This window comes from Stegastes partitus, unplaced genomic scaffold, assembly GCF_000690725.1.
Source record: "Stegastes partitus isolate 25-593 unplaced genomic scaffold, Stegastes_partitus-1.0.2 Scaffold539, whole genome shotgun sequence".
Lineage (NCBI taxonomy): Eukaryota > Metazoa > Chordata > Actinopteri > Pomacentridae > Stegastes > Stegastes partitus.
In genome coordinates, this window is record NW_007578270.1 from 62568 (window position 1) to 76195 (window position 13628).

Sequence of the window (13628 nt, forward strand, 5' to 3'; positions counted from 1 at the left end):
TTTTTTTACAAACAAAATACTACTTCATGTCCAAGTTCTTCCAGTTTTAAAGTTTTATTCCAATCTAATAGTGCTCTCTAACTAAAACATAGTTTTTCATGTTTATTCCACCCAAAATACTACTTTCTGTAATTTAACTTTAAGACTGAAATGTAGAGACGAGAACCCAATAATTCATGTCTGCAGCACCGGAAGTACTACTTGTAATTTTAATGGTTTATTCCAGACACATTACTACCTGATGTCCAACTACTTACATCTTTAAAAGTAGTTCCACCTAAAATACTCCTGGTAGTTTTAAAGGTTTATTGCACCCAAACAGTACTTATTACAGATTTTAAAGGTTTATTAAAGACAAAATACTACTTTATGTCCAAGTACTTACAATTATTAAAGGATTATTCCACCCAAAATACTACTTTCTATAACTTAACTTTAGGAGTTGCATTTGGACTAACTGTGTATTAATTAATAATTATAATTAATAATACATTAATAACTGTGTATTTGTGTGCTTGTTGCCTAACTTTGGCCCTTTAACGAACTGTCAAACAAATAAAACTTGGCTAACATTAAATACATCACACTTTGACTATCCTATACATATATTGGCCAGAAATTAGATCTTTGTGACTTAATCAACTCGGTGTGTGACACCAACACAGCCAGTCCCGCAAGTGGGGTCCTGAAAGCGCAGCTAACGGGTGAATGTGGATTATTTTATATTATAATTGGTATTATATATTAACCTCTACAAAAGACTCATTTAACAGGTTTCCTTCCATTTAACGACAGAAAATGAAAGAGCTCCTCGCAAATCGTCACCGGTAGTGACGTCACACGGCCTGGCTACGTGCTAAGCGCTAGTTCCGGTAGCCGCCGCTGCTGCTGCCTGTCAACACCACACCGCTCCAGGACGCTCCTGAGTCCGCCGGGATTTTATTTTATTTTTCCCCCTGTTCGTCTCCACTGCCCTCCGACATGCCCATGTACCAGGTAAAGCCCGTCAGCGGCTGTGACGTACAGGTCGATTTGCCCACCTGCATGTACAAGTTACCGAATGTCCACGCGCAGCACGGGAACAGCTGCAGCCCCGAACACGCGCTTCAGGTAACTCAGTGCACATTTCGGTGATTTTTTTTATTTCTACATGTCCACCTGGTTAGCGGGGGCTTTAGCTCTCCGTGTTGTCCGCAGGTTGTTGCTCACATATTTCATAAAGGTGCGTGTTAGCTGCTGTTAGCCGAGCTAGCTAGTTAGCCGGCTAAGCTAGCCGACTGAGGCTGTCAGGACAATGAGTCTGACTGGAGGCTGATGCAACGATCAGTGCACGTCTCTGCTGGAAGGATGTCAGGATCAATAAACAGGACAAAGTTAAGAACTGAGAGCATTAGCTCGACTCCACCGGGTATGTGATCAGTTATAATAGCGTTAGTGAACACACCCTAATGCTAACTTTGTGCTCCTCAACATTACATCTAGTTTCATTTATTTCCTACAATAGTTATTATAAACAGAGATTTTCACACACAGCTTCATAAACTGCATGAATGGTGCATCAACATAGTTGAAACTAACATTGTAATGTTTCTTGCACACTAATGCATCAGCAGTAATGAGTAATAATAAATGACTGTTTAGTGTCTGTGTGCATTCACTTGTTATTTAAGTGCATTTTGCTGTGTGACTTTCTTTTTAATCCGGCAATGTGAGGATTGGAAGTATTTCACTTGCAATAGAGTATTCATAAAGTATGATGTTTCACTTACTAAAACAGTGCAGCACAGATGATGTGGCCCAGCCTGGGTCACAACTGGCAAACTGCATATTTATTCATTTACCAGTCATTGTGGCAAAGGTTTGGGCACATGAGCACTGGTCCCTAGCAGTACTTGTGTAATAATTTGTGAATTAGGAGTCTATTTCTAATTTCTAGCTCTTTTCTTTAAGCATTATTTATACCAGTCTTGCACACGCAGCATGTTCATGATCGACCTGCACATGTTCAGTCCTGTTAAAGTCCGGGGTCTGTTCAGGCTCTTCTAGAAGCTTCAGCAGTTTATGGTTCTGTAGAAGACATTCATCTTTCAGTTTACTGACATAAATTTTGTGTCAAGAAACGTTTTGTCCAACAAGCTCAAGTTGAACTGCTCGTTTTGTTTTTCAAAATAAGTCTGGCTTATCTGGATGTTGTTTTGTTTTTTTATACTTAAAATGTTGACTTTATGATGAGGTTAAAGTTTATTTCTCTTGGCAAGTGGAACTGTGCCAGAACTACAGATTCAGGTCTAGTCATCAAAATCTGAACATTTTCTCTGATCCGTCTTGTGTGTGTACAGCTGTAGGAAACCCCCCTGACTGAGATCCTGTTAAGTTCTGAGTTTGTTTTGGTTTCATGTTGAGACACCAGCTCTCCCCTAAAGGATCGTGCACAGATTGTTTAATCTCACACCGTCAAATTCCCATCTGAACTTTCAGCCGGACTCAGTCCTTTCTCTCGGTCTCTACAGAATGGCGAGGTGGACCCAGCGGTCAAAGCTCTGGAGGCCCGGCAGGATGAGATCATGAGAAAACTGTATGAGCTGAAAGCAGCGGTGGAGGGCCTGGCTAAAACGGTGACCACCCCAGACGCCGACCTGGACCTGACAGTCAGCAGCAGCCTCTCCTCCCAAGTCTGCAGCTCTAGCACCTTTAAAGGCACCACAGACCTGGACACGCTACTGGGCAAGGTGAGGAACTGACGGCAACACTGGCATCCTCTGCTTCTAGGGATGAGCACAACTGAAGGGAGTGTTTAGCACACAGTGACCTGACAAAAACGCAACATGTTGTACTTTTCTTTTCCTTCTGGTAGCTGCCTGCTCTTATGATTTCCTGATCACACCCATCGTAGCTGCCTTTCATTCCAAGTCACTGTCCTCGCACGCACAACCTGCTCGTATTGAAATCTGTGTAGAAGCAGATTGAGGGTGTGGACTGATTGTTACCGGTTTGTGCGCGCTGTAATGGCCTAGTTACAGTAGATCTACTTCATCCAGTCCTTACCTTTCCTACAGGACCTCGGTGCTCTCCGTGACATCGTCATAAACGCCAACCCGGCGCAGCCTCCCCTGAGCCTGCTGGTGCTCCACAGCCTGCTGAGCCAGCGCTACCGGGTGCTCTCCACCGTCCACGTCCACTCCTCAGTTACCAGCGTGCCACCACAGCTCCTGTCCTGCCTCGGCCCGCGACATGCAGACAGCTACGCCCGTCACATGTTCCAGCTGGGCTTCACCCTCATATGGAAAGACGGTAAGACGACAGGGACACAGGCACTTTCCAAAACAAAGTGCTTCTTGTGGTTTGGTGGCTGACTCAGTCAAAATAGAGCCGCCAAGGCTACAGAAGGCCTAAAAATAATCACATTTTGTACAATTTCTTTAGTATAGAACTACATCAGTGGGTAAACTGCAAACATGACGTGCTCGTTGGTCATTGGCATACTTTATATTCACCGAAGAGTGAACAAATATAAACTTAAAATGTGGCTTGTAGTTATGGTTGTATGATATTGGAAAGAGCTGACATGGGTAGAACTTACCAAGTGTAAGATGCAGTTTGTGGTGAAACCTCTGCAGCCCGGTCCTCGTGTTCAGCCTTCACCATGTTCACCACTCGGTCCAGACATCGAGGCTCCAAGGAGTCCATGTGGATCTCATTGGTACGATCACCACAGAAACATGCAGGTTACAAACAGTCTCTCTTCATTCATAAAGTAAATGGCCAGACTTGTGTCGGACTCGGTCGTCTGTCAGGATCCACATGTCCTGTGCAGCTCTGTGATGGTGTCACTGATGCAGCCGGATCAGGTTTTTAAAGCCTCCTTGCTAGCAGTGCTAATCATGTCTTTGGTGGTGCATCTCTCTGTTGTGTTACCTTTCTCATGTGGTGTAGCACTTGCAAAGACATCTGAGATTTTGCTTTGGATGCTATTTAGATTTGGCTTTGCACTCATCATACAGAGCTTTAGAGAACAAACAAGTCAGTCGTGTTCCGTCTTGTAGAAGCAACAAGCTGCTGCCAGCAGAGTAGCGGGGTGGATCCTCTCTGGAGCCAAAGAGTTCCTCACAAATGAAGCCACGTCTTTTCTTTTCACAAACAAATGTTCTTTTTCAGTGTTTCTCGGTCAAACCCTTCCACCTGAGTAAAGTACGTTCTGTCAGACAGATTTTTTTGAAAATTAGAACCGAGCACGTCTTCTGATTGAACCAAGCCGTGAGAGAAGTGTGTCCAACTTCACATTTTATTTCCTTTAATGTGACTATTGCTCATAGACGGACGTCGGTGTCGATGCTGAAGCGACGCATCAAGCAGCCGTACTCATCATTAACTCACTGACTCCAGTCGTTGAGCTTACAGTTATTAAATTCTTATTTTAAAATAGTTAGAGCCTGGTTGTCCCAGTATAAGAACAACAGGAGCTGAAATCAGTTATTATTCAAGTTTTTAAAAGCTGTCGGACATTGCTTTTAGGAGTTCAACCTGAAAACATGAAGAACGTGTGACGTGCATGACGGTGGGAGTCAATCAGAACAGACGGGGTGAATGCAGCGTATCAAGCTGTGCTGTTTAATTTGGGTGTAATTTCCTTTGAAAGTGTGTAGGTGGTTTGCCACTTGGTTTTTCTAATATTATAAAGCTCATTACCACACCATTCACCGTGTCACAGAAATTAGAACAAACAATAATAACTGTAATCACACTTAAATCCACGAGTAGGTGTTCAGCCGCTTGACTGTGTGATTAGGAGCTGAAGCCTTTCTGAACGATGGTAGTAAATTAATTAGCAGGAACAAGGAAACCTTTTAATGCCACAAAATCTCCTTTTGAGGGAGTAAACTGTGGAATACATCCCAGCTAGTGAGCCATCCTGTCTACTTTTTGTGTTCTAGAGATGCTCCATGACATCATGGAAGACTAATACTGACATCACTGGACTTTTTGAATTCTTTACACCTTCTGACCTTGGTTCTCTGCCGTTTCAGTTCCCAAACTGCAGATGAAGTTTAGCGTCCAGAACATGTGTCCCATCGAGGGGGAGGCCAACGTGGCGCGCTTCCTCTTCAAGCTGCTGGCGCCGTACCCTGCCGACCCGGCCGCCGCCACGCTGGTGGACAGCTGGCTGGACACGGCCTTCTTCCAGCTGGTGGAGGGCAGCACCAAGGAGCGGGCCGCCGTCCTGCGAGCGCTCAATTCTGCCCTGGGCCGCACCCCCTGGCTGTCGGGACCGGAGTTCTCCCTGGCCGACATCGCCTGCTACTGCTGCGTGCTGCGGACCGGCTCGGCCGCCTCGGCCCCCGCCAACGTCCAGCGCTGGATCAAGTCCTGCGAGAACCTGGGTCACTTCGGCCCCGCCAAGCTGCTGCTGCAGTGACGGGCCGACCTGGGACGGAAGCAAAGTGAGAGAAGGGCATTAGAATAAGGAAATGTCCCGGCCGTGTCTGGAAGACCTTCTGATGCTTCCCTCCTGACTGTAGCGTACTGACAGAGACTCGGTAGAAGCAATGTGGCCGACTGTTAGCGTGATTTAAAAGTATTTATCGCCGCCATGTTGCTTTTATACAACAGAGATTCTAACACTATATTTTGCAAAGAAGGAAGCATGAGAGGACTGAACAGACGAGGGGCTGGTGACGGATTAATCCACACACACTGTACACCTTCCACCCACTTTGTGCCTAACATGATCCTGCTCTAAATGTGTGTCGGCTAGTGGTGACGGTATTACTGGATGTTTTCACAGGTAATACTTTGTACCATTTGTTTATCTGAAACCATTAAAACTTCTACTTTGGATCAAACTTTGGACTCTGGATTATTTCACTGGACTGGGAACAGCTGACTGAAGTGCACGTGTGTGTCCAACAGGTGGCAGACTGACCAACATGAAAACAGCAAACAGAAGTGGTGGCAAACAGTCACTTATAGCAAAGTTTCTAATGCAGGGAAATTACCTGCAAGAGTCATGATAAGAGTTGGTAAAAAACACGTAAAGGTGCGTCGGTGCTCGCTACAGAGATCTCAGTACCTTCTAAACTATGAGTGCAGACATGCCTCAGGCTGATGTATTTTCAACTGTAAAATGCTCAGCTCACGATATGTCTACTAGCAAATTAAAGATAAAAAAAACACCATATGGATGTGATGGGTTTGTAAAAGAAATGTAAGTGTAGGACTGAATCCTGCAGGAGAACTGTACATATTAAATATGGGCCTCTAACAGAAACACAATAAAAAGTGATGAAGATAATTCAGTCATCTACAGCTACGTTATTAGAATTATGTCGTATATGGCTACATAGTGTGGCTTTACTGTCCCACAACAAAGAGCAGGTAATCACTGACTTCATGTTCACTCATTCAACCTGTTTATAACTGATCTACCTACAGCACCACCACTCTGCCTGCGTGTCCTGCACCGTGACAGCTCTGTTTTCTGCAGCAGTCCTTTACCTGTTCCAGCTGTGTCGTCTCCTTATCAGCTGACGTGCTGCTGAATGGAATCCCGATTCGCCGTCCCTCCAGAAGAATGGACTGTGGAGCTGCACAGCAGTCGGTCCGCTGCCGGGGGGCGTCTCTATAATCCTGTGAGACTGTGGAAGGCAAACAGAGACCACAGAACGAGGATACACACTGAGCAGCAGCTTCATCGCCTGTCCAGCTACCTCATTCAACAACACAGTCAACGCCACCACCTGCTATGAGCTGAATAGTAAAGCAAAATGATCACAGCTGATGTAGAAATAATAAAAAAACAAACAGAAATGCAAAATATTAGTAAAACCTAATTGACATTGGACTGCACAGGTGCATCTGTCAGAATCTGTGAATCCCTGTAACTCATACATGCAGTAATGTGGTGCAGAAGAACAGGCTTCTCTCTCTGGGCTTGTTTTGCATTTTCACCAGTGTCATGTTTTGGACAGCTCGGGTCCAGACGGAGCCACAGACTGTTTGTATTCTCCCACAGCCTCCTGTTGGTCTCCAGGCAGCTGTCTGACAAGACCAGAGCTCTCAGCTGACATCTGGGCACATGGCAGCCAACACACTGGGGACTCTGCAGCGCTGGAACTCTGGAGTTTGCATGCTCTGGATCTGCTTTCACACCAACACAGGCGCCTTTTCAAACAGCAATCAGTATCTGTCCATGCATGCAAATGAGGCAGCGGCTTCCTTCTAATCTAATTGGCTTCTGATGGGAAAAAGAAAAGGTGAGACACAATCAGAACGAGCTTTTTCCTCGTCTCTTTATGTACGATATAAAACATACAGACAGGAGATGCATTCTCACTGAACAGCTGTAGAAAAACAAACGAGCAGAACTGAGAGAGCAGATCACTTCAGTCCAACCCTGTGGCTACTTGGACATCACAACAACAGCACGGCTAGAAAGATGCTTCTGTCAGTCATCCAGTCCCAATGTCTCTGTCCATGATTGTCAGTTTTTTTCATGAGGCCTTTCTGAAAGTGGGAGACGGACACGGTGCCGATCAAGACACGTAGAGGAAGATTAGAAAACACACCTGGGCTAAAGTGCCTGAAATGAGCTATGACACAGAGTTCTGCTGTGATGATTAGAGCACAATACGGTTTGATTCTGCATCACTTCAAAGGCTGAGGAGTCCCTCATCAGTGCATTCACTCTGTGATTAGAGAGCACACGTTGCTGTTGTATCTCAACAGCTGGACGCGCTCGAAGTAGTCGTCGGTGAGAAAGTTCCTCTGAGAGGTGACCAGGTTCCCCTTCTGGCTGAACAGCCGCTGGACGGGCGCCGTGGACGGCAGCGTGGTGTTGTACTTGAGGAAGAGCTGCTTCACTCTGGGGAAGTCCTGCAGGCACTCGAGGCTCTTGCCGGTCCCCTCCACGTACTTGCGGACCTCGTCCACCACCCCCCGCTGCTGGATCTGGACCGCCGGCTTCACGGACCCGTAGCTGAAGAAGTCGTCCTCAGACTCGATGGTGGACAGATTGCGGCTGGTGTTGGCCTCGGTGACGCTGCACGGGTCCATCTGGGCGGCCTCCGTGGCCAGCAGCGAGCACATCTCCTCCCGCTCCGAGGCGGCCATCCACCACAGGCGGAACTGAGGAGTCGTGGCCGTCGCGATCTTGGCCTCCGTGCTGGCGAACAGCTCCTGGAACCGCACGTCGATGGCCACCACGATGGAGTTGATGACTTCGCCGAAGTAGTTCGCCGCGTCCTTCTGCTCGTTCAGCTTGTTCTTCAGGCTGAGCACGGTGGGGATGACCAGGCCCAGGTAGCACTTCTGCTCCGCCTGGAAAAGTTCGAGTGCAAACGCGAGCGGGTGGAACACCGTCACGTACTCCTTGAGGAAGGCCATCTCCTCCGGCTGCAGGCGGGGCACCTCGAGCCGCGCGCACAGCTCCGTCAGCTCCCGCTCGCTCAGAGACACGATCTTCTGCACGGCGCAGTACTCCACGTTCCAGCGGATGACGGCGGGAACCACGAGCGCCATCTTTCCGATCTCCTCCGCGGCGTCCATCCCGACCTGGAGGTGGTGGCACTTGCTCCAGATGGCGAACACCTTGGCCATGGAGCTGTAGTGCAGCTGGCACATGGGCCCCTGGGACACGGCCTGCCAGAAGTCCTCGGTGACGATCTGCTCCAGGGTGTGGGACGCGCAGCGCTGCACGGTGGGCAGGAACAGCAGCATGTCCTGCTCCGGCTCGCCCTCCAGAACCGAGCTCACGTTCTCGTAGAACCCGATGTCGTCGTCGCTCTCTTGGCCGTCCACGGCGAACTCCCTGAACACGCTGATGAACGGGCTGCCGTTGTCGGTGACTGTGGTCTGGACTTTACTCTCGATGTTGAAGGCCACGTGGATGTCGTGTATCCGTCCGGCGATGGTGTCGTACGTGATCCGCCCCTGCAGCCGCGCGAAGCCCACGGCCGCGGACTTCCGCTCCAGAGAGTCCGGGTCGATCCAGTGGCACGTCATCCCGAAGAAGCTCCTGTTGTTGGCCGTCCAGATGTCGGCCGTGGTGCACACGTACTGGATGCTGCTGAGCTTTGACATCAGCTCCTCCCGCATCCTGGAGAAGCCCTGGTCCACCTTAGTGAACAGGGTCACCCTGTCCATGGACTTTAGCCCCTCAGTCAAACCCGCAATCAGCTTCCTGAAGCCGGGCTGCTCCAGGACGTAAAACGACTGGCAGTCCTCCACGATGAAGTTGAAGATCAGGTCATCGATCTTTGCCTGGGTCAGGCACTTGGAGATGATTTCCGCCTTGAGCTTCTTGAGCTGGCAGTGCCGGCTCTCCTCGCCGTTGTACTCCTCTTTCTTGCGGCCCCTCTTGGCATCCGGCCTGGCTTCGCAGCCCAAGTGTGTTCTCTGCAAGACAAAGATTGCATGTCAGTTTCTGGAGGGTTGCCATCTGCACGTCTGGAGTTTCCGACAGTTTAGAAAGTTTATGTGCAATGAGCAGGCCTGAAACGGCACACATGGAGGTGAAATGAGCGCGTCTGTGCTGAGGAGCCTCCGGCGCCACGAGCTGTACTCAGCCTCCAGTGTAACGTCTAATCACGAGGGTCGCGCTCATCCATTCATCTTCTACATGAACTCATGTGTGCAGCTCATCCTGCAGCTCTACCGCCGTCTGCAACTTACGTCTAGATGCTTCTTGAGGTTGGACGTGGAGGTTTTGGACGTGGACAGCAGGTTGACCCTCGGCAAGCACAGATTACACTGGACGATGATATTCTTCCCTTGATCTGCCTTGTACGTGAAATGGTGGCGATAACGCCAACTATTAATGGCCGATTTGGTCTCGCCGCTTGCTTCGTGGTGATCCACATCCATCCCGGACGCTGCCTCTGCAGTTATCGACGTCTAGAAATGTAATAAAAGTATCGTAATCCGTTTTAGTAATCGTGATTACACGTAAAGTAACGATGGCGGTAGAGAAATCCTCATGAAAAAGGGGCAGGCCTTTGTTCAGATGTTGCCCAGAAAAAGGAGAAGGAGTGGACACTGTCGTCACTGTTTTACTTCCTCACATGCGCGTTGAGAGCCAGCGTCAAGGATGCAAAGGAAGTGCGCATGCGTACCAGACACATGGGCGCCCTCGTGGTGACGTCACGGTCCTCTCCTTCTGCTTCTTAGTCACATCGACAGCAGTGCTTTGACCAGAATTCCCTTTCCTCCGGAGCTGCAGAGGGATGGCGCCCCCATCAGGGAGCCGGAGGGACGTGTCCCAGCGTTTCACTGACACAAAACGCTATTTATACTGCAATTACAGAAAAAACAACAACATGTGAATAAAGACAGATGGAAGCGGCATCACTTCCAGAACGATCAGTGCAGCGCTGAACCAGTAGGTCTGAAGAAGTCCTGCACCTGGAAACAGAACCACCATGGCTAGAACCAGAGAGGACTCAGACATGCCCTCATCATAGAAAAAGTACAAGAAAAAAAATAAACAGTTGGAACTCAAACTAATCTTTGATTATAGGTTTTACAAACAAATAAAAACAGTACATTAGAGTGTAGCATGTATTGTATTTTTCTTTTCTGCTTTTTTTTCTGCACAGATGTGAAAATTCTTAAATATATTTGTTATGTAATTTATTTATTTTTAAAAATTATTTTATTCTATTTTTTTCTATAGCTATTTTACTTTATTTTTTTTATTTTCCTGTTGCTCATTCCCAGGGCGACACCAACAGCAGAAACCAAATTCCTTGTATGTTGTCTACGTACTTGGCCATTAAAGCTGATTCTGATTCTTTATTTCTTTCTTACTGTTTTTTGTAGCTCCTATGAACAGGCAGCACCAACCAACAGTTCTTATTACAGTTCTATTTTTTGTCGCACAAAGTTTTGATCACTCACTGTTTTCCATGCTGTCTCCTTCTTTTCTGTCATACCTTGAATAGCAGATACAGTATTTTAGACCTTCACAACATTTTTAGCTCCTATACATAACAGGCACCACCTTGAAACCGTTTCTAGTCAGATTTATTTCTTTTTAAATCACACACAGTACTTTTTGCTTTGTGTTCTATGTTCATGCTGCCACCCTGTTCTCTCTGATCATCTCTTCACCCTAAACGTTGTGTATAAAGCAGGGATGGCAATAAAGTGAACTACACAACTGTTCAAACTCTGAATCGTTCCTCTCTACTCTGCACATCAGGTCAGATGTTTCACCAAGCTGAATGTATTTTCTAACAACTTGCTCCTCTGTAAATCATTTTTTAATCATGCTGCATTCATTTTATTGATCATCTCGTATTTTTCTCCTGGTCTCGTTGCTCATCTCCTCCCTGCTCTGTGAACACTGGCTGCGGTTCGACTGAAAAGTCTCTGAATTGTTGTCGATGTTGAATTAATCCATCTTCTCAGCTGCACAGAGGAGCACATCAGTTTTTGTTTTTATAGGATCTGGTTCAAACTTTTTCTTTTGGCCAAGTTGTTTTAATAAGACATATGGAATAAAGAGATTTTGATTTAATATCACGCGCTTTGAGCTTAGATGTGGTTACTTTTAATGATGAAACTGCACATCCTACATGATCAGTTTACGGGCTGCTGCAAAGTTTTCAACCTACAGACTCTTTCTGTTTTTACAGCAGTTTCCGACTGATAAATCCTGATTTTGAGCATTTAAAAAAAAAACAAGAAAAAACCTGCTTTTCAAAAATGGTTCAGAGGGTTAAAAGGTTTTACAGGACGCTTTGCTCATCAACTGAAAAATCTACACCTGACGACAGGCTGTAATCATCAACCTTCTAAATATTTCGACGGCTCTAAACTCTTCCTCCATTCAAAAATGTTTTCAGCTGATTAGTCCGTGCAGGTTTCACACTGAAAAGTCTATTTTCATGTTTCCTCCTGACAGAAACGTCTCTGTGCTGGTTTTAAGGTTAATGTCAGTTCCAGACTGGCTCCATCTTCTGGTGCCATCTAAGAACCAGTCATGGTCCGGTGTGCACCTGATGCAGGGTTGTGAGGAAACTTGAATCCTTTCAGTCACGTTTCGTAAAGTAGAAAATAATCGTGTTTTAGAACTTATTAAAAGATCAATATTTCTGTATTCATAAGTTGTGTGTAGATGCAATTCTATAATTCTACATTTTTAACAAACAAATTGTGTGTTTTTTGTTTTTTTTAAATTCCACAACACCAACACGTTCGACCCACATCAGTACCAGCAGAATCTTTTTGTGTCACAATGCACTTACTTTAAATGTGAATTCTACACGTTGGTTAAACTAATGCTGTTTGATAAGACAGTCCTGCAATAAATCCTCCAGTTTTTGTTATAAGTCTCTCAGAGGCCCTGACTGGTGTTTCTGTGACGTCCATCACTCCGTTTATAACAGTGGCCTTCCTCCAGATGACAGAGCAACAACATCAGAGCCAACTGCTGCGTTAAACTCTAACCCTATTGGCTGCATGTGAGGAGGTCTGACATTTTTAAATTGGTTCATTGTTGCTGCTGAGCTGAAGATTTGGAGAATTGGACGCACCCTAGAGATTAAAACTAATTCCCAAGTGGAGCTGGTCCATTTCTCTGGCACCATGTGGGAATGTAATGGCTCTGAAAGCGAACGCAAGTCCACAAAGAGACACATCCACTGCATGTTCATAAGACTGGGAGAGTTAATCAAACAGTTTATGTATTTATGCCGCTGTCATTTGCATGAGTGCCAAAGCAACAAGTTACATCTATCTATCTATCTATCTATCTGTCTGTCTATCTATCTATCTGTCTATCTGTCTGTCTGTCTGTCTGTCTGTCTATGTATCTGTCTGTCTGTCTGTCTGTCTGTCTATGAGTGATTGACTGAGAACTCTGCCGGTACCACTGGTCCAGCATCTAATTGCTTTTTTAATAGTCTGATCCGTGGGGAATTTGTTGGTTGTCTGGTGTTGGAGCTGAAGGACCGTGTGTCATCATCTATCCCTCACCTCCACCATCACCCCCTCAGCTGACTCTGAGTTTGGTGACATTCATTCATTCTGAATTCAGCAGAGATGTTTCAGATGAGACACGGATTGTTTGGAGATTTAATATTCCAAACCAATTCCCACATGTCTTAAATGCAAAGGGCTCCAATTGTAAATTGTAATGCCAATGAGAGTTTTTTTTTCTTTATTTATTCAAAATGAGATGTGTCCTCCATTGGTTGGATTTGGTGAGGGTGGGGTCTCACTTAGGAGCCGTTGACGTAGCTCTGGTTGGCAATAGGTTTTAACAGAGAGGCAGTCTATGTAGGAACAGAGAAAAGTGTTCTGGAGACCAGATAGAGGATGACAAACAGAAGAATGAAGTGGTGAGGAGGTCTGACATGTTTTAAATGTGGACGATGTTGGTGTCGAGCTCTTCGGTGCTCCTCACATCAGCGTGGAGCCTCAGGACTGGAGACAACTGGTGTCCTCTCAGAGCCACAGCAACAAGCAGCAGGTTCTGAGCATCAGGTGACGGTTCTGACTGAACCCAGACTTGTGCTTGTTTTTCCTCCGGGCTCCACTTTCACCACAGGAGCAGAGGGTTGACGCACCTGAGCCAGTATGACCACAGGATCCGCGCCCTGACGCGCTCTGCTGCTGCGGGTTGGACCGGT

General features: G+C 46.5%; 2 protein-coding genes across 3 annotated transcripts; one reads left to right on the plus strand and one right to left on the minus strand.

Moving 5' to 3' along the window:
• Positions 1-846: 846 nt before the first annotated feature.
• On the plus strand, positions 847-5840 carry aimp2 (aminoacyl tRNA synthetase complex interacting multifunctional protein 2). 2 transcript variants are annotated; one of them, XM_008288040.1, is made up of 4 exons: positions 847-1110; positions 2511-2729; positions 3057-3291; positions 5025-5840. In XM_008288040.1, exons 1-4 carry the CDS (start codon positions 982-984, stop codon positions 5411-5413), a joined length of 972 nt encoding a protein of 323 aa, XP_008286262.1. In that variant the 5' UTR covers positions 847-981; the 3' UTR covers positions 5414-5840. The 2 variants fall into 2 exon arrangements, with proteins under 2 accessions (XP_008286262.1, XP_008286263.1); XM_008288041.1 differs by having other exon boundaries at positions 847-996.
• A 1837-nt stretch (positions 5841-7677) lies between these two features.
• Positions 7678-9886, minus strand: zbedx (zinc finger BED-type containing X). Its single transcript, XM_008288073.1, has 2 exons — positions 9667-9886; positions 7678-9390 (listed from the first exon to the last, which is right to left on the minus strand). Exons 1-2 carry the CDS (start codon positions 9856-9858, stop codon positions 7678-7680), a joined length of 1905 nt encoding a protein of 634 aa, XP_008286295.1. The 5' UTR covers positions 9859-9886.
• Positions 9887-13628: the final 3742 nt, after the last annotated feature.